The following is a 20,441-nucleotide window of genomic DNA, read 5'->3' as shown; positions in this document are numbered from 1 at the left end:
GCAATTCAGCCTGCTGCAATGTGCCAGCCCACGGCCGACGCATGGTCTAAGACGGCATTAAGCTCTCCAAAGAGGCTCAGCTGGCCCCAGCGCTGTGCCGTCGCCCCGTGCGCGGTGACGTTCGCCCTCAGCGCCGCTGGGTCTCCTCCTGCGGGGTGCTGAGCACACAGGTCAGCTCTGAAAGGAGAACTGTGCCGGGGCTTATTTCCCCCTTAATGGTCAATTGTGAGATGAGTCGGGCTTTACCTGGCGAGGATGGAGCGGGAAAGCTGGGGCGCTGGAAAGAGCCCCCCTTCCTCCCGAGGCTGCGTCAGCCGTGCGCTGCCCCCACCATGCCTCCGAGTTTGGGGGCCGAGGGCGAACCCCCAGGAATAGCCTTGGGGCAAAGCACGCGGGTCCGCGGTGGCACCGTCCCTCTCCCTCCCCAAGCGCCGTTGCCGCAGCGAGGCAGCGCCCCGGTGCGCCGTGGGTCCGGCTGGCGGGGCCGGGAGGCTGCGCTCCGCCAGCGGCGACGGCGGCAAGCGCTGGTCCGAGACCCGCTGCCTGGACCGTGGGGGTCAGCAGAGCTTCCAGGCGGCAGCGTGAACACAGCGCCGGCACAGGCCACGGAGCTAGCTGCAGCAGAATATTTATTAGTAGGAAAGAACATTTAGGGGATTTCAGTAGGAGAATTTGTCTGAACCTTCGGTATCCACCGTGCATTGGTTTTCATCAAGTTGGTTAAGGTTACATATTCATATAAGAAAACAAAATAATTCATATTTAGGTGCAATCAGTAATTCCAGTATGAAAAAGCACCATGTCACAAAACAGTTTACAATACAAAATTCTTCAAAATCTAACATTTAAAAACAATATTTGTTCAACAGTAGTAACCATACAGTAAAAAAATTCTTATTTCCCTTCAAACAATACTGCTTATATATTTTGGCACTGAAAAAACTATCACAAACGCGCCTTTTTAATCACACAATGATGTTTTGTGAGTGTCTATATAACAAGGGAAAACATGCTTTTGAAGTCAGTCATTTTGCTAGGTGCAGTTTGAACTGCTTTCTCCTTAAAAAAAAAATAGAAAAGGAAAAAAAAAAAAATTCGTAAGCTGCAGCATGTCCTGTCTTTTGGCCCAGGACACAGTTGGGAGACATCTCCCCTCGAATAAGTCTAGCCTGCCTGAAAGGCTGGATCCAAACCCCTCTTCCCTCTCCAACCCCTCTCCAAACCTTACAAGAAATGTAGAGCTAAACTTCCCAAATGGTCCCATCTTTTATGGGCTGACTGCAAATTCTCCCTACATTAAGCACCCCAATAAGATTCTCGCCCCAAACTCACAGCTCAGGCTCTTTTTTTCTTAATCATTAATATGTAATTACTTTTAAATTTTAGTTGATTATTTTTAAATTCACACAAGCTGTCTTAAAATGTAAACCCATCAGATTTGTCCTGACGCAGCCGATACAGTCTCAGAGGGAACAGAGCATGCACATGAGTGAGACTACGGATGAGAAAGCTTGCTGGTGCGGTCCCGGCAGCGTGCCCAAGCGCGGGAGGCGGCCGAGGCCCTTTCGTCGCGGTTTCCCCCTGCGGACTCAAGGCAGGCGATGACTGGAGTCAGGGGAGCCCCCAGCCCGTCTCGGTCGCTCGTAACCCCGACTGCAGCCTGCTGTGGTGGGGCCTGGCACGCTGTGTGCATTCAAAACGCTTGAATCCGTGAGAGAGAAATACAGAAAAATAGACCTTTCAGGAAGAACTAGTTTCTGCTCAAAACTGACCCCTATTGAAATGAGAATGCAGGTATTCTACTCTAAGTGAAATGACGGCATCCGTGTGCAGCTATCACAGTCCTTTAAAAAGGCTGATTCTAGTGAACATGCATTTCTTTGTGCTATCTCTATAAGCTGAGCAATAACAAAAAAAATCATTTTAAATAGTTTTTACATTTTACATCAAAGATGCCACTACGAAAACACAATAATTAACACATTAATTAGTACAGTCTTAAAAATGCAAACCAACGCTGGTAAGACTTCCATACATTCTGCATATCGTATGTACAGAAGAGAAGAGCTTCTCAAGAGGAGAGGACAGTCATCGAGAGATAATCTGGGCTTTTTTTCTAAGTTGCATAATACAAATACATTATCAGCATAAGAAAACTTTACTCTGACACTAAGAATTCAAAGAAGGTCCTAATTTAAAGTTGATAGAAGGGGAAATGATGCGTGTGCTGAGGGGCACAAAACACATACACAACCCTCCACCAAGTTCTCTATCTCCTCTTTGACTTGACCATCTACTTTCATTTTCCAGTGGGGTTTAACACGTCACGCTGCAGGCACACATTCCTAAAGCATGCAACAGCACGGAGACATATCCTGAGAGCTGCCCTCAGTCTTTCTGAAGGCAAATCACCCTTAGATGTCATTTCCAACAGGTTTTGCCCGGCTAAGAGCTGGCTGGAGAAAAACTAACACATCACAACTGCTATAGGTAAGTATACGCACGACACTAACAGTTCTAGACAGCCATAAAAAAGCTATACGGACCTAATTCATTTAATTAATATTTGTCCCTCTCCTTTCTGAGTTGTAAAAGTCTTTCTTAGGATATGTAGGTTTGCTTAAAAAGCATTGATCTAGAGAGGTATCTAATTTTGCCAAGACACAGGATACGCTGAACTCCATGCTGCTGCGCTCAGTCTGCCCTTGGTAGCTTGTTGAAAATTACATTTGGTATCTCTACTCTGCAATGTTGAAACAGCCTAGGGGACCACAGACGAGAATAATCTCTTTGTGGAGTCGTCATGGACTTTGAGGGAGTCCATTCAGCTTTTGGCCATGGTGTATTCCAACTCATTAGTCTCTACAGAATCAAAAGTATTTGTCCCAATTTACACAGACAAGTCTATAACTATTTTCTTCTGCATCTATCATGTCATCTACTGGGCAACATTTAAAAATGAAAAAATATCAAGTACTTCTGTCAAAAGAGGCAAATATTAGTCACCTCTAGTCCAAGAACAAAATAGAACTGAATGTACAAATGTCAAATGTAAGACCTCTTGGATGAAGTTGAAGTGAGCAAGTGGAAGAAATAAGCATATTGAAATGCAATCCAAGTTTCCCCTTGCAGGAAATGTGCTGACAAATATGATCCCCAACTTAAAGAAGCACTTTATTTTTACTAGGCACAGTGAGGCCACCTCTAGAGTAGTTGCTCAGGCAAATCTGCTCTTGGGACCATTGGGACTTTGCTAGCACATAAGCTAAAAGACCAGCAGGACTGCATCTAAGAGGAGCCAAAAACAAAAATCAAGAACACAACTAAAACATGAATAAGGAAATCAGACAGAAAAAAAACAATGAAACGATCTTCTAAAGCATTCAAATGACTAATACGAAGCATCATGTTTTTAGTAAGCTTCCTTAGATCTTTATCAGATTGAAACTCTGGTTTCCTTTTTTTTAATTCCAGATACTAAGAAAAACTGTTTGGCTGCCCTGGAAATGGGAATAAGCTAATGACAGGAGATAAAAAGGTGATTGTGTCAGGGAACTCCGAGTTCTTTCCCAGATAAGTGTGTAGTAGCTATTAATCCTCCCTCTGTGTGCAGTCAATTAACAGAAGAAACAAAGCCTAGAATTTAAGAGGATTTTCTTTGGTGAGTTCACTAATCATTGTCATCCAGTTCAGTGGGGGAATGTGAGGCCAGCCCTGAATACTGCTGAAACCCCTATCCCCAGGACAGAGAAAACCAGAGACCACCCCCTTCACAAGTGCTTTTGACAGATGGCTGGAAGAGTATCAGCCCGACATTGCTGCGCCAGAGTGTCTCCTGGACCGTGGCAGCTGGATGCTGCAGGCAGCACTGGGGCACCGCACGCCGAATGTTGACGCATAGGAAGACACTGTTCCTGCCTGGAAGAAATCAGTTCTCTATGGAATAAACCATGAGAGTGGAAAACAAACACTGGTTGGGTTCAGTCTGCGGTGGATCAACAAATGCACATATGATAATTAAAACCACATTGTTCCAGAGGTTTAATGTGTTCTTGAAATGTTTAATACTACCATTACTTAATAATAGTAAATAAATAGTGTGGTTGGCAAGGTAAACACCAGGGGGCGAAGGTTGGGAAGCAAATCAGAAGCTGTATCACATAAGTGCGTCAAGCCTGGCTCCTCCAGATGTCAGGGGCTAGTGTTCGTCGTTCATTCAGAGACAGAGGGTAGAGGTGGCTACTGGAAGATGGTAACAAAGCCTCTGATGGCCTGACACCCTCGGCGCCTGCCCTGGGAAAGTGAGAGCATCTTTAGTGTAATACCAGCGCAAGAGGGGAAGATCTAAGACATGTCTGAACTGCACAATAAGTGAACCCAGCGGAGACGGTGACCATCGTGTGCTTCAGGACCGGGAAAGAGCTCAATGGACTGAAAAAAATCAAATGACAATCTTTGTGGAAGGACACAGAGTTTCCAGCCTTAGCACATCATGACTTTGTTGGGACTGGGGTAATACGTGAGGGCAAAGCAGCCCAGGGAGTCACATGGACTGAAGCAGTGCAAAGGAGCTATTCTGTACTGACTATTGCTAAGGGTGACTTTCACCTTGTGAATTCAGACTTCCATCTAAAGGCAGAGATGTGACTTAAAGTTTTTCTTTTCTCTGACCTTTTCATATTGTTCACTACTACCCAAGCTTTTTTTTGCCTCATTTATTGTGCATTAGTTAGCATTTTACAAGTCACATATTAATCTCAACTATACATTTTAAAATAACACTATGACCTGTGGGAGCAAAAAGGAATTAAATCTGTACATCCCCCCAAAAAGCCTCACACCTGCACTTTCTGGCTATTACTTCTCAAGATAGGCAGAGTATACCTGAAAAGTTTGTAGATCTCATACTGTGAAAATCCCCAGCCCTGAAACAACTTCTATTTCAGTATGGATAATTTGTAACCAACAGTAGCAGAAGCCAAACTGGAATAATGGATGTTGCTAACTGAGACACTCAGGTAGCCAGAGATGGTTTCTGGGAGGGACTAGAAGATTCACTTTGCAGCTGACTGATCATCCTACAGTTCTGAATTTCAGAGGGATCTAACTACGTCCAGACCTGTCCTACAATGGTCCCAGTTTCTAGTGTGACTGCTTTTCATGCCAATTTACAAACTGTGGTTCTTTTTTTTCTCCATGTGCTTAAAGCACAGCTCTTCTCCTGTCTAACATCCTATTCTTACCTTAAAAAGTTGATATAAAATGGTCAGCACAGGGTTCCATGTTGTAAGTGCCTCACACTCATTTTGCACCAAACATTCTCAGTTTGCAGGTGAAGATCTTTTCACCTTCAGCAGCCTGAAAAACATCATTGAGGCTTTGAAAGTCAGCTAGAATTTTTCCTTCTTGTCTACCATGACCAGGAGGAAAGTTCCTGCAGGCAAAATTTTGCCCTCAGTTATGCTTAGGAAATGCCATCTGGTCCTCCTGCCACCCATTTGTTTGACTTCCAACAGGGACACACTGAACAGCTTATGTTGCTTATGTGTAAGAAGGGACAGAGTCATTGTCCTTCTCTAGCAGCATGCTCATGCTAAAGGTGAGTATTTAAAGGGTATTTTGTCAGCATGCCTGACACTGGATGCACCGAACACAGAGCTGCTCAGTTAGAAGGTGCCCTTTTTCTCGTACTCCTGTCTCACATCAGACCATGGATCTGATTTATCACTGCTGTGTATCTTATCTCTCTGGTGCACAGTCAATGGAAAACTCTGCCATTCAGCCCTGAGCGTTGCCTGACTGTCTGATGCTTGCCAAGTTTCTTTATGCTTCTAAGCACATTTCCTGCCCATGATGCCAAGGAAACTGACTTCCCCCACTTTCAGACTGCTACATGAGATCATATCCAGTAAGATACAGAGTAAAGAATGCATCCAAATACTTGTGCGAATGGCAGGTAAAATATTCTGCTCCCCTGGTCTTGCACCAGTTACCTGACACCTAATTTCTGAGCCCAAAGACCATCTCACCACAGAAAACCAAATAAGCATCATTAGAAAGACAAAAGGAGGTGCTGATGTAGTGAGATATTGGGAGAGGTCTTGGCTTGACCCTCCCCTTCCACATGTTTCACTCGGTGTTAGTACACCAGGCTTCAAAAGGAAACTCTTAGGACCATCAAGGATGCCTCCTTGCTACATTACTAGGATGTTGCATCTTCATCAGTGCTATTAAAAAAAAGATGGCTTTTTAAAAAAGGGGAGACTGCTTACAGCTTAGGGCATTAGTTCTGAAGTAAGGGATTTCCTCCCCACACCCGTGAGCTCCCAGCGAGCCTGCTGCCGTCACCGTGTTCCCCAGTTCACATGTATGCAGAGACCTACAGCCACGGCAGAGTTCCTATCTCAGCTTAGTTTGAGGATTAGGACTCAAGATCAAGTTACCACAGTTCACCAAGTTTCCATGAGTCAGCTGAGCTGTGGTATCTCTTCCTGTACGTGCTTTCAGCCCACAGCAAATGCAAGGTAATGCGACTTAGCCTAGTCTACGGTGAAAGAAAATTAAGCTAAGCCATGTTACTTTATACTTGCCATGAGTTAAGAGAGCACGCATGCAGAAAAATCCTGTGGCACAGCTCATGGGGGGGGGGGGGTGATTTATGAAACTGTGGCGACTTGGTGATGTGTGAACACTTCTTGTGCCAGTACGCGCTACTTCTGCATTTAGACCTCTTCCAGCTATAGAATTTATGCTCTTACAGCTTATTGTTTTAAGCAGCAGTATCTAGAAAATGTGGAGGTCATGTATTGTAACAGAGGACCATGAAAGATGAACTGCCTCAACAGTAAGGTAAAAATCCTAAAAATGCCTAAGTACAGTAAGAGGACCAGCACAACTCCGTTTCCCTCAGGAACATTCACTACTGTGAACACACAGGTTTTCAAATAATGTTGACATATTGATCTTTCTTCATTTCCTCTCAAACCCTAAGTGCTCACAAAAGCATATACACACCGGTTTTACAAAGGTTATGTTCCCTGTTTCCAGCCCCAGAGCACAGTAAAACCAAGACAGGCTGCTGCAGATAGCATAAGCCATAGTCCTCACTGCACATCTTCTGGCCCAGAATCTAGATCAGCCTGGTAAGTTCACTGGGAATGCCGGGTAAATGGGGCTGTCATTTCTACCAGTTAAGTCTATATGCTGGACATACTCATTCTTTTATCTGGATAACACATGAGTCAAGGTTACCTCTTGCACATGCAAGCATTACTGGTGAACGTATCTACGGCATTGAGAGGTGATGTGAAACAGCATGTACTTCCTGCCGTCTTTCATGTGTGGGAATATTTCTAATAGATCTCTTGAAAATGTTTAACTTCCCGTGTTACTTTATACAGGATAAGTCTGAAAACATTCTGTTTTGAAAAGATTTATGAAGGCTATTACGACTGTAAATGATAACAGTAGCAAAACAGTAAATTCCAATCCAACACACTGCATACCACTACTGTTTTGCTGATCCGAGATCCGCAGATGTTCATATAACAAATTCAGTTATGGGTCACTTTCAAAGTATGTGTAGAGTTCATTTTGGCAGAGATAGAAAGGGACAGTTAATAATTTAAAACAATACCAATCATCAGTGGTAGTCAGGTAAAGAATAACCTTAGCTCACTCTGTAAATGTTTATACAATATTCTTATCTCCAGTTACGTCCTCTGCAGCTGTAGGCTAATTCTTATTCTTCCAGATTTTGTGAACTGTGGAAAGAATTACATCTCCACTGGCCTGGGGTCATGTCACAGGTTGCGTTTTCAAACATGTGTTGTAAAGCATTAACACATGAGGCAAGCCTGGCCCAAAAAGTCCAAAACTACTGAGCTAAAACAAGCTGGGAGATTAGGTTCTGGGCCAGAAATATCTTATAAAACTAAAAAGAGATGGAATGCAGTTGCTTAAATAAAAGGCAACATTTTAATAGTTTCAGATAAATGCAGCTGCTTCCACTTCTAAAAAAAAGATGGAACTGTAGAAGGTATCCAAATACATCTTCAGTAAATGTCAACTTTTACTGGTCTGCTTTTGATCTGGAGGCCTGCACTGAACCCAGAGATTAGAATTTCAGTGTTTTTAAATAGACTTGAGGGTTCCTCTAACACGTCATTTAATTCTCCCTGTGCAGTGGTGGTGATAGAGCATCTCAGGAAGTGGCTGGTGCAGCAGGACTGATTGTTTATATCTGACAAAAGGGATGTTAATCAGTGTATGTCCACTGACCTTCATGGAGCACTTTGCAGCAATCTAGCCAGGTTTGTCCTACTGAAAAACAACCCTCAAAGCACAAAAGAGAGAACATGGCTTTGAATATGCATGAGGTGATGGATACAGAATGTCTCCAGGTAAAACTGAAAGTTATCTCGAGGAAGGTAGGCACAGGCTTTTCTTTGAAGGAATAGGTTTGCACACAGGATGTCTAATGAAGATTCGGAAGAACTAAATAAGAAACATCTCCATCAACTAGAAGAATTTGTGCCAGTGATGTTTGTAACAGCTACCAACACTAAGTGTTGAAATCTGTTTGTGTCTGTGTGTCTGTGTTTGGGCCTCTTTTACTTTCTCACTTTCACGTATACCCACACACACCTCTGCCCAGTATTTCACTGAATTTTGCAGGAATACATCGTCAGTTGGCTCTCTGTGATCATTTGAGACAAAGGTGTGTGCCTAAAAGTACTTATCAAGTATGCTTATCCACTGGTAATTTTAGTACAACTGATTAGGAATTTTATCTAAATTAAAAGTAAATTAAAGATTTACTATGCGCTGCATATTAAACCTGGCAAAGCAAATGGTACTGAAAAATTAAGTCCAAGAAATTTTATCTCTTATTGTTGTGCACGCTAGCTAGTGTTCAGCAAAAAATTATTCATAACTCAGCTACTTCTCCATGAGTTCTAATTAGTGCTTAGCTAATCCTCATCTGCAAAGCAGACTTATTTTACTTAGTTTATTTTAAATTAAGGCTACTTGGGGATTAGCGTCTACAAGGTCACTTGACACAGTGCCAACCTTGCTGCTCAGACAGAGGTTACTCTAACAAGCTGACCGGTCCCCAACACTGTGCGCTGCCTACACGGATACCTCACCAACAGGATCACAGAGCAGACTCTAGCTAACAACAGATTACCTCCAATTTAGTCAGCATAATGCCTGCTGTCGCTACAGCTTTCCTCTTGCAGCAGTGCTTGTAAAGCCACTAAGCAATCCCACATATGCATACTAGCTTTGAATACAGCAACTCTGACCAAAGGATAAAACTTTGCAGCAGCAAATTTCAGAACTCCTGCATCTAGGCGAAAAGATAAACATTCAACATTTCTCTCAGAGCTGATCTTTTTTTGTTGTTTTAATTTTTATATATATAAATATACCATAAAGCGTACCATTTCCTTGTTTCAGTACAGATTTTTGAACTTTACTAAAATAAATGAAATATAAATGCTACAATTTTATGCTTAAAACAAGTTTTGATGATAGCCTTCCTCTAAGAGCAGGCCCAGAACCTGCTTTAACTACACGGAGAGAGACAAAACCACCCCCAAAACTTTATACTACACAAGAGCATTCAGAACAGCAGATTTGCCTCAAGTTTAGCTGCTTGCAGGTGTTGCATTATCCATTCAGTTGAATGCCCACTCTCCTTAGTAGAAACTGCTTTTTTACTAACCTGAAAATTTCACATTCAACATGTATCATCTCCCTTAAATTCATTGTCAAGACCCAGTTTCAACATCCATGTCTGCCTTTGCTGATCCCCAATGGCAAGAGGTATTGTCTGTTGTGGATTTTGGGATCAGGACTGCAAATTGCTGAAGTTTCAGATAAAGCCACGTGAAATCAACCACTGTGAACCTACTAAGCCCATTGATCTTTGTTTTCTCCTTCTCCTTCACAACCTTGAAAATGTTCACAGCATTGAAACAAGGAGGCATAGGTGCAGGGGTGCGGGCAATATAGTCCTCACCGGCTTTGCACACGCATACTTCTTTGTGATACTGTCTTTGAGCTTAACTGGTGCCTCCTGGGCAGGGAGCAGAGGTGCGGATGAACTCTACCCCTGCTGTAACCCTTTTGCTTCAATCTCGACTACACTTTCAGGTCCTGTGGGTGACTATTCAGCTACTAAAGCAGCAATCTCAAATTCGTCGATACGTTTTGCTGCCAAGGGTTTTGTCGTCGTTTTTTCTTTTCCTTCTCATTGCATACTTTCCAAAACAGACACGTTAAAACAAAAAATAAAATCTTTAAAACAATGATAAAACCACAATATCTGTTTAAAACAGTACTGCCTGTGCTCTGGACAAATCGTAAAGAGCAATTTAGCATTCTTATAATCAATCCACAACAAAAGAAGCTATAAGATGCCACAAAAGAAGGCATAATTGGCCATACAGAGGCAACACTACCATGAATGTTGTTTGGCAAGGAAAAAAAAAAAGCAGATACATAATTCATCCAAAGAAGGGGTTCAGAACTGCCCGGCGCTGCTGGGGTCGCACTGCAGGAGGCGGACGATCGACGGGTCGCTCTTGGCGCCGCGGATGAACTCCTCCAGGGAGAGCTTTCCTGGAAGAGAGACACAGCGTCGCTCAGGGCGCCCGCGCCGCCGCCGTGCGCCCACCGAGCCTCCCGCCGCGGATGGAAATCGGCAGGATGCCAGGAAGGTCCCTGGGAAAGCGGAGCGGTGCCTTTCCTCAGCTGCCTCCCGAATCGCTTTCCCGGCGGCGTCTGAGGAAACTGCCGAGGCGGGAGTCCCCCAAACCCCCCTGCCGGGGCTAAGGCTGAGCAAGGGCGACCGCTCGAGCCCACCTATGGCAGAGGCAAGACCTGGTCCCCCCAGCAAGCCATGTAGTGGACGTACAGGGTGGTTTTGTTTGCTTTCATTCAGCAACCGCCTTTCTAGGGAAACGCCAGTACTTGTGGACTCTGAAAAGGATTTTTAAAACCCTTGAATGCAGGACACCAGCACATCCATCCCTTGCTCCTCTGTGGAAAGCGTTGCGCATCTATTACAAGATTTCCCTTCCCCAACGTTAAGTTCATTAATTGTCAGGAGAAAAAGGTAATTTTAGGGGAAAAAAAGCCCTGCTGCAGGTGTCTAAGCGACGTTCCTCAAGCAGCGCCCCTCTCCAAACAACCTGGCCAGCTGCAGATTACCTCACCGCAGTCTGGCTGCTTTCACGGAGCAGCAGCCACCGCTTGTTTTCCTTCTCAAAAAAAAGAGGAAAAGTGGCGGCCTGAAACACGAAGCGGGAGATAAGGCCGTGGGTTTGCACGCAGGCTTCTGGCAAGCAGTATGATTAGCGGGCGTAATCTAAAGCTTTTCTTTGCCTCCCAAGTTGATGAATATTTCAAGCCCGCTCGAAAGCCCAAGAGCGCTGCTTCGGGGAGCGCCATGAAGAAGAAAGTAAACACCTCGCCTGCCATTTACAATACGGTAATGGCACCAAATTTCCCAGTTTCCTGTCCCCATAACCCCTTCCCACCCGCCTTTCCTAACCTGCCAATGGCACTTGCTATTTATTTGCGCGACAATCCACAGGTTGTGACCCAGGTGCTTGGGGACAGCGGAGACGAGACCAGCTAGTGCGGGAAAACAGCCTTTCTCCTCCACGTGCGGCTGCTTTCCCTGGCATTAGAGGGGGCCGCAGGGCTCCCGGCCCCTGTGGGTCGCCGCGCGCTGCCGTGGCACCACGTCCCATCGGAGGGGCCGTGCAGGGGCTGCCCGGGCTGCTCAGGCCTCCGCTGCCGCAGCAGCCGCCACCGGCTGCGGCCCGCTCCTCTTCCCTTCCCCGCGTCCTCCTGCCCGGCCGAGCCGCCTCTGCGTGCGGCAGCCATGCCCACCGTGGCTCCGCCTGGAAGGACGCGGGAGGTGGCATCTGGCTGAGAGGGACCCCCCACGGGCACGCAACGGCCTCCTGCCCCCCTGCCCCGGGTAGGCGCGCGTCCCCCGGCGCCTGCCGGCAAGCCTACCATCGCGGTTGGTGTCCATCTGGCGGAAGATCTTCTCTGTCCTTTTCTCTGGTGTTGACTCATCTTCCGGCATCTTCATTACAGAAGAAACCATCTTATAGATTGCCTGTGTGATATGACAGGAGCAAAGAGCTGGTAAGAAACACATTGTCCTAATGAAGTGATATGATTATTTAATGGTGAAAGAAATAAGTAGAAAATATCGCAGGAACATCAGCCTCGATCTGCTCTCCAGACTCCCCATGGGAGTCTAGTGGCACCAACGCGTACGGTTGCTCTCTTCAGTGAGATATTTATTTATGAAATAATGTGTTTCCTTATTTAGTCACCGTTGAACACAATCTGGGTTTGGACTGAGGTTACATTTTTCCTTATTAAAATAGTCTTCAGATTGATTTATCACTTTTACAGCATGTTAGGTCCTTGCAGCTGACACTACTTGGGGAAATAGTAAGACAACCAAGATCCCGTCCTGCCCTGCGGTGTACTTGGCGTTTCAGCCACCGTCAGCTGGTTTCACATCTTCACTCTGCCTTCCCCTTACCTCATGTTTGCTTTCCCTCCGTTCGTTTTCTGCCTGCTGGGAGGGCAGTGGCTCACTCCCTAATTTTGCAGCGTGTGGCATATAGTGAAGACTTGACCAACGACAAGGTGGCCTTTTCCTTTAGGATTTATGTGTGTACACAGCTAAAAAACCCCGTTCACAATTTGTTCCACAGAGAGCAGATGTTCTAATCCCTGATAAAGCTGGTGCCACCCATAGCTATTCTTTGTGCAGACAAACCCATTAGTCATGTATGGTATCAGCCACCCTTAAAGGAGGGGTAATGTTAATTTTAAAACAAGAGAGAGTCATGGTCTCTGAACTGGTTATCCAAACATTGCCTGCAAATGAGAGCATGCAGAATAAGCAAACTGCTGTTTTGCCTAGGAGATAGCTTTACAGAGCCACACAGAGCATCCCGATTAGCTGGGACAACAAAAGCAGTCAAACTGCTGTAGTGTGGTGGCCTTGGTGGAGCCTCTCAGCCATTTTCAGAGGCAGATACATTAGCCCAAGGCAGCATTGCCCTCATCTGACCAGCTCCTTGTGGTTGTCATTCCAGCTCGTTAGGCTCTAGCTAACCAGCACTGCACTGGGCAGCCAGCTTGCCCTCCAGTCCTTGTCTGTAGATGTGGAATGCTTTTTTCCATATATTCAAATTCATGCCTCCCCCCCAGCACAGTGTCTGCAGCAGTCAGTTGATAACTTACTCTAGACATCATTACTTTGGCTATTTCTTCTCTGCTTTTGCTTCTCCTGCTTTGGGAGGCTTGATCCTTGGCCGAGGCCCAAGATCACTCCCTTTACCTCCACTGTCTAGCTTTTCCATTCATGAAAGCACTCTGCCTTACCTTTTCTAATCATCTGGCCCAGGGGTCCCAAAGGGACTGCTCCTGGGGTGTGGCAGCACAGACTGACCAGCTGGAGGATGCTGTTAGGTAACTTAGATATTTTACCCTCGCACTAGTGAGCATCCACTTCCTTAGCCATCTCACTGGCTTCTCTTCTGTCAGCAGAACTAGCTCACCTTTCAGATCTCCTAGCCTTTAAATAACTTGAAGCATTACACCCTGAGAAAGGCATTTCTCTGTTTAATTAAATATTCATCACTTATGCTCAATGCAGTCAAACATCTGCTCCCTCAGTTATGTCAGTAATGCTGTGGCCACAGATTTCCTGGTCTGCCTTCCAGTAACTCTGTAGCACTGGTTATAGGACCAAATGGAAGAACAGAGGAGAACATTTCAAAATGAACAGTTGCTGGCTGAATGGAAAAGTGATGGGCACCCATTTAATCATCATCATCCTGATCTGCACTGTTGCAAGTGCCCAAAGGCTCCCAAAAGAATTAGGATGCTACAGAATTGGGCAGTCTCTTAACACAGATATGGATGCTGTCCACACAAGATTGATCAGATAGCCAGGAGAAGACAAGAAGGGACAAATATACAAGCAAATGAACATAGGGATAAGGGAGCTGCGGGAAGGAGGGAACAGGGAAAGGAAAAAAAGGAGAGGATGGACAGTCAGAATGTACACCTGCCTCTTCTTGGTCAGCAAGCAAGACATGCAGGGGTCAGAGCAGAGATGAGGCTTATAAATCTGCCAGTGTTTAAGCATGTCCTGTCTGGCTTTTGTGTGGGATAGGAGGAAGGGTGGAGGGGTCATTCCCTCACTCTGGGTGAGAGGACAGCAAAGCAAAAAATCTGTATTGAAAGTGTGGGAGGAATGCCATGGATTGGGAGTGCAGTCATGTTTGCTCTGATCAAAGTAACCATAGTAAGAATATGCAGATTTTTAGGACAAAAAAAAATTGTTTCAACATGACTTCATCCTACAGGGTCCTTTTCACAGAGGCGTGTGAAGGGAATAACAGATGAGATATTCTAGGAAAGCCAGATGGGAATAACATAGTAAACGTTCTTTTCATACTGAAAATGGTTACTCTGGACAAATTCTTATGGTCTTACTCAGAAGTTCAGTGGGAAGTTTTCCCAAACTAAAAGCCAGCTAAAGCTGATTAAGAAACTTGGGACTTGCCCCATATTAATTCAGTGCAGCTACACTGAGTTCTTTATTGTGAGTTTAAAAGAGAAAGCTTTCAAAGGAAGTAGGTTTCATGCAATAACAACATGGAACTGCTTGAAAGTGGTTAACTGTGGCCTATATAACCTGGGAACGAAAGGCTGCAGGGGCTATGGAGAGCTTTCTCCACACCACATGGCACAGAACTCCTTGGGTGGAAAGGCAATGGTGGCATTAAGCAGGAGAAGATATGGAGCAGGTCATCAGCAGAGTCATTCGGAGTCAGGGTAGCCTTCTCAGGTAGGCTTCCATCAGGAGGGCTTGATGCAGCTCCCTGAGGTCCGTCAATGTCACCAAGAAATTGTGCCTTAGGATCCCTGTGTGTGTCACTGGAGCAAGCATAGACTCCAGCTTCATCTACAAGTGGCTAATTCCCTGCTGAGCTCTCCCCTTTGTTTTTCCACGTACATTTGCATGAATGGCAATGCATGATTTAGTGCAAATTTTACCCTGTGCACCCATTCACACCTGTTTTGCTCCCAGCTGCTGTCCAGTGTGGAATTCGTGCCACTCTGTCTGCTATTGCTGAACTTGGTCCAGAAACCTTTGTGGAGGCCGCGCTTTCTTGTTATACTTGGCAAAGTATCAAAGAACTACTTATGGTGATGGCAGTGATGACAGCACAAATTTTGAGGCAATCCTTTTTACTCCGCTGAAATAAAATGGAAGAACTTCATCAGCTAAAATGGTCTCATAAAGAGAATAACTGGCCTGAAAAAATTGCTCTCCTCTCCATCTCATGGGGATTTTGATACTCTCCTTATTGAGAGCCATATCAGGTTCTGTTTCTTCCTGACTTAAAATGTTAGCCTAATGAAAACATTGGGTATGCTGTGTTTGTAGTAAGCTGAAAGTGCTGGTTTCATCTCTTGGCTCAGTATTCTTAAGGTGCCTTATGATTCCACACTCTAATAAAATGTACCCTTAGCACTGGATTCCATCTCTTATTTTAACTCTTATTTTAAGAAAATCTTGCCAAATATGTCCCATTTCAGCAAGGGGAACAAACACAAATCTTCTAGCTAGTTCTCAGCTATTTTTGAGTTGCCTGGGCTATTTAAATTGTGGATAAACAGATGAGAGACACAGAAAGCATTTCTAGAGAAGAGCAATCTGAGAAGATCTGTGGCAAGGTCTGTCAGGAGGGCAGGCTACAAAGACTCTTTCCACAGTGCTTTGCAGATGTGCTGTGCCTAGTAGCTATAACACTATTCCATGGACTTTCTTTCATTAGGCTCTGTGAGGGACAACAGTGAGTCCATCACAAATATCCTTCATGTTATGTGGTCCTCCAGTCTGTGCTGCCAGCTCCATACATGTGGATGGTTCATGTATTTCTCTAAGTAGAGCTTTGGGGAGACTTGTTTAGGGGAAGGTCATGTGCAGGCCCTTTGGATGATGAGTCCGTTACAGGCTACGAGTATACGGTAAACATTGCTATGGTAAACAGAGCTTAAAGGAATTCAGGTGCTTTGCCCTCTAGCCCGTTGTTTTGCAGAGAAATTGGGCTTCAAAAAACTGCTATTGACCATTCATACTCATCTCCCTGGCAGCTGGCCAGTTACAAAGGCTCCTGTGGCAGAGGAACCCCGAAATATCCTTGGGTGACTGAGGAAGGGTCCCACCAGATTGTCATGCATGGTGGGTGTCAAGATGGTGGGCTGCACAGGCGCTCCTGGACAGACAGGAGCACTGCGACACGGTGCTCATCAATCCAGCAGCCTGAAACTCTACTAGGAAAGAGGATCCTGGCCCAGTGTCTTTAGCTGGTATTGGGGCTACATCAGTCATTTGCCTGGCAGTGGGAGGGAGTGACGATGTCCCGGAACGGCCTGCAAACAGCTTTTGATGTTGTCTACAAAGTCGTAAGCCCCGATTTCACGCTATTGCTAGGACCCTCTCTCCCTCACCTTAACCAAATAGCTCTGTGGTTTCAGCGTTGCCACTACTGGTGTCACCAGCAAACACCTTGTGATGTTGAGCAAAGAGTGCAAAGCCTTCATCGCCAGCAGCAATGTTAGATTAGACCATAGCATGAGAGAGGAAATGCAAGTAGCCATCAACGTGACACTGAAAACGACTACAGAGAAATGACTTTCAAAGCACAAAGAAACTCAGACTGAAAAACAAGAAATGCGTGTCTTGCCTCTATGTTTTTTTCAGATACAGTAATCCCAGGGGCACCATGGAACAATAATAGGGGCAGCATTTTTCAGTGAGGCTATGACTTTTACATTGATGGTATTTCTCTTAGCATTCATTTTGATGTATTGTCTCATTCAAAGGTCTTGATGAAAACATAATAAATCCTCCTATATCAATATGCAAATGTATGCTAGATAAGGGACTTGCAATAGGTTCCTGTGAGACATATCAGAGATATAACAGAGTTCTGTTTTTCACTATCAGAAAGATTGTGACAGCTGAGGGCCCCCGGAACACATCTGAAACAGAATCCTGCCTTTCCATATTCAAAAATAATCATTGGTAGGTGAAAAGCTGTTTTTAAAATAAATCTAATCACTATGCATCAAGGGAACCTCTAAATAAAGCAGGAAAATATGCTCATTTACTTTAGTTTCACATTATCAACCAAACGTGCTTCCAGACACTCTGCAACAGATCTTACCCCACTGGGAGGAGATATGGGTGGGAAGTGCGATACAGGGGCATCAGTATGACCATTAAAAACAGGAAGGAAAGAACAGGCTGAAATACACAAGCAAATTGCCTCCTGAGAAGCTCCATTGCACTAAGGGCAGCTCCTCTGTCTGGACTGATGGTCTGTGGTACAGAAGTGACTGCTGTTCAGGCGCGTGAGCCTGTTTGTATCCATAATCAATTTTTATATGGTCCTTCAAAATTTGGGGCGAGAGTAAATGAGAGAAAGCATATGTCAATAAAGTTTCAGGTGCATTCTGAAAGGAGGTGAGAGCTAAACCTCCTCCCAAGAAATGTAGTGCTAGAACAGAGGGATAGAGAGCAACATGTGCCTGCCATGCAATATGAATGTAGCGGCAAAAAGCCACGAAGTCTCTCAGGTGCTGCAGCTGTACAGCAAGGGAGCAGAAAGGCCAAGCGGGCTGAAGGGCCAGGCTGAAAACTATGTATGCAGCCCCTGTGGAAGGAGAGAAGAGAGGTGGCTGTCTGTGACAGTTTGAGAAAGGGCTCAAGGGCCATTCAGGTCTGACATTGGTCAAGTTTCTCTGATCTTCAGTTTCTCTGACCCCAATGAGTTCTTGGACTCATTGCTATCTTGTGTTTTGCAATTTTGCCCATATACTGAGTGAGCCTTGTGAAAAAAGCATTTGAAAACTCACATCAAGTAACGCATACAAATGGAAGAACATGTCAGTCAGCTTGCATGCGTGTAGTAACTCACATGGCCCTGTGTGACACTCACGTGTCCATTTGTTTTTTTCCCCTTTTGGCTGCAAAGAATGCAATTTTAGAAATATTAAACAAAAAGATTGCTTCCACCAAGTGTCCCAAATTAACAAAATATAACCCTATACTGATCCCTGAGCTGCACCTTCATTTCATGATGGCATCATGGCTGTAAAGAATGATGCTACAGTTGGTACCAACAGGACTATGAATAGGAGGCAGAAAATGTCAGCATCTAAACAAGCTGGTGAACAGATCTGTGGCAGATGAAAAAAAAAGCCATGTTTCCTTGCTTGGGTCACTACGGAGAATCCAGCCATCAATATTTTAATTAGATTTGACATGAACACAATTGTGGCCTTGTTCTCCATGTTTGCAAATCTTTTGATCTCAGGAGTTTATATTGCTGTTCAGCACTTAGGCCTTCCCTGCCTAACTGACAACAGTAAGGGGCCCTGCGGTCCTTGGCGCCTCTTCTCATGCTGAGGAACAGACACTTGCTCGGGTTGGCCTCCCTCGTGTTTGCTTTGTGCTCTGTTAGCTCTTTTGGGATTCTCTTTATTTTCTTTATGAAGAGCAATACAGTTGGAAAAAAACAATAACTGACAGCCTGGTTACCTACCAAGGAGAGTGAAAGATTTGTGAGGAGTACCGCATCTTCTAATTCAAATATTCAATGGAGTTTGCCGTGACACTGAGACAGGGATATGTCTGAGTCTGCTTTTTAACTCAGATACAAGAACACAAAAAAGAATAATTGAAAAAAAACCCCCTACATTTGCAGTTGAGCCTTGTCTCTGCTCTTACTGAAATTGTGAGAGTGCTAGTGTTTGCTACTGTCTGGAGGAGCCTTGGTAGAAAGACAAGCACAGCATGCATTAGAATAATTCTAAACATGCAGTTTGCCATCAGAGATCATAATTTGTGGGCATTTCTTTCACTTGATTTCTAGCACAAATATAAACCTGAATAATACAGTACATATTTAGCACTTCAAAATTTCCAGTGAAATAAAGGTTCCTGAAAACAGGCTTTTTTTTGACAGTGCTGCATTGCACAGATTCAAGCTGTGTAAATATACTACAGAACCAAAAATGCTTTAAAGCTTTCAGTAGAGTGATGTGCCTTAGAGGTAAAGACATGTTAGAGAAAGACAAAATGAGATGGAACTCCTATTAGCAACACAAGAAAATGCATCCAGGGTAGTTGTGTATGGAATCACGATAAACCCAGGTAAGGTTTATCTGTAGTGGCAACTTAATATGAAAATAACTAGATGATATTAAGCATGCAGACCTTGCTTGAATTAGATGATTAGATTGAAGACAGACATCTTTTAAAACAAGTCAGCTGGTTCTTTATAACAACATAATTTCAAAGTAGATGTGCTTTCTATTGCAGAGGGAGCCTGCCTTGCTTAAAAGTACACTACCTGAGTGGGTTAACCTGAGAGACCTACTCAGGCCAATTGTAATTAACTGACAAGCCAGGTCTTCCCAGAGGACAAAATCACATTTATCAGCAGGTTAGTTGCTGTGCTGAAGAACTCCCAAAGGAGTTGCCATGCAAATGCCATGCTCAGGAAAACCTGCAGTGGATATCAAACGCTCGAGTTTGGATTGTGATAAGATCTTTGCTTATATTCAAGCAAATATACCGAGATCCAAGAGCATACGCCCTCAAATGCTGCCAGAGCTTTTCCTTCAGTGTCTCATTGAGACTTTGGTTCACAATTTGTTTGAAATGAGAGAGGTATAAGGGTGCCTCTGAGCAGAACATACCTGCACAATTTCCAGCATCTCTGACTTACTGATGTAGCCGTTCCCATCAAGGTCATACATGCTGAAAGCCCACTTCAGCTTTTGCTCCAGTTTACCTCTCGATGTTACGCTCAAGGCTATGATGAATTCTCTGAAGTCTATTGTTCCATCTCCATTAGCGTCAAAAGTGCGGAATACGTGTTCCGCAAATTTAGAAGCGTCCCCATAAGGGAAAAAGTTCCCATATATTTTTTTAAACTCCTCCATAGATAAGTGTCCACTTGGACAGTCTCTTAAGAAGCCTTTGTACCATTCCTGGATCTCGTGTTCTGTAAAGTCTGTACTTTCTAGCAAATCTTGCATGACTTCAGGGCGTAGTTTGCTGTTTTGTTTTCCCATGGTGTCAAAATGTTATCTGCAGAAGAAAAACAAACACATTATTATTATTATTATTATTTATTATTAATAATAATTATTAGCTTGGAGGCTTTAGAAGAAAAGTGTTCTGGATTCTGAGTTTCCTGACTACAGTTGACTCCAGGGAATTAATTTAAAGTCTGAGCAGTGTCCACTACTACAGGCATACTCTGAAAAAATTAGCAAGCCCAATCTACATGTTGATTACATTG

At 44.4% G+C, this 20,441-nt stretch overlaps 1 protein-coding gene across 4 annotated transcripts in view; it reads right to left on the bottom strand.

The window, feature by feature from the left end:
* Positions 1-612: 612 nt before the first annotated feature.
* NCALD (neurocalcin delta) overlaps positions 613-20,441 on the bottom strand; it is a 63,607-nt gene continuing 43,778 nt past the window's right edge. For all 4 annotated transcript variants that reach the window (XM_064507643.1, XM_064507642.1, XM_064507641.1 and 1 more), the window contains 3 exons: positions 19,834-20,227; positions 12,037-12,142; positions 613-10,629 (listed from right to left, as the gene is read on the bottom strand). In XM_064507643.1, coding sequence (XP_064363713.1) covers positions 10,532-10,629; positions 12,037-12,142; positions 19,834-20,211 — 582 coding nt within the window. In that variant the 5' untranslated portion in view covers positions 20,212-20,227 and the 3' untranslated portion in view covers positions 613-10,531. The remainder of the gene's footprint in view (positions 10,630-12,036; positions 12,143-19,833; positions 20,228-20,441) is intronic.

The sequence above is a fragment of the Dromaius novaehollandiae genome, chromosome 2, assembly GCF_036370855.1.
Source record: "Dromaius novaehollandiae isolate bDroNov1 chromosome 2, bDroNov1.hap1, whole genome shotgun sequence".
NCBI classification, from domain to species: Eukaryota; Metazoa; Chordata; class Aves; order Casuariiformes; family Dromaiidae; genus Dromaius; species Dromaius novaehollandiae.
This window is presented reverse-complemented; position numbering and strand designations above follow the sequence as displayed.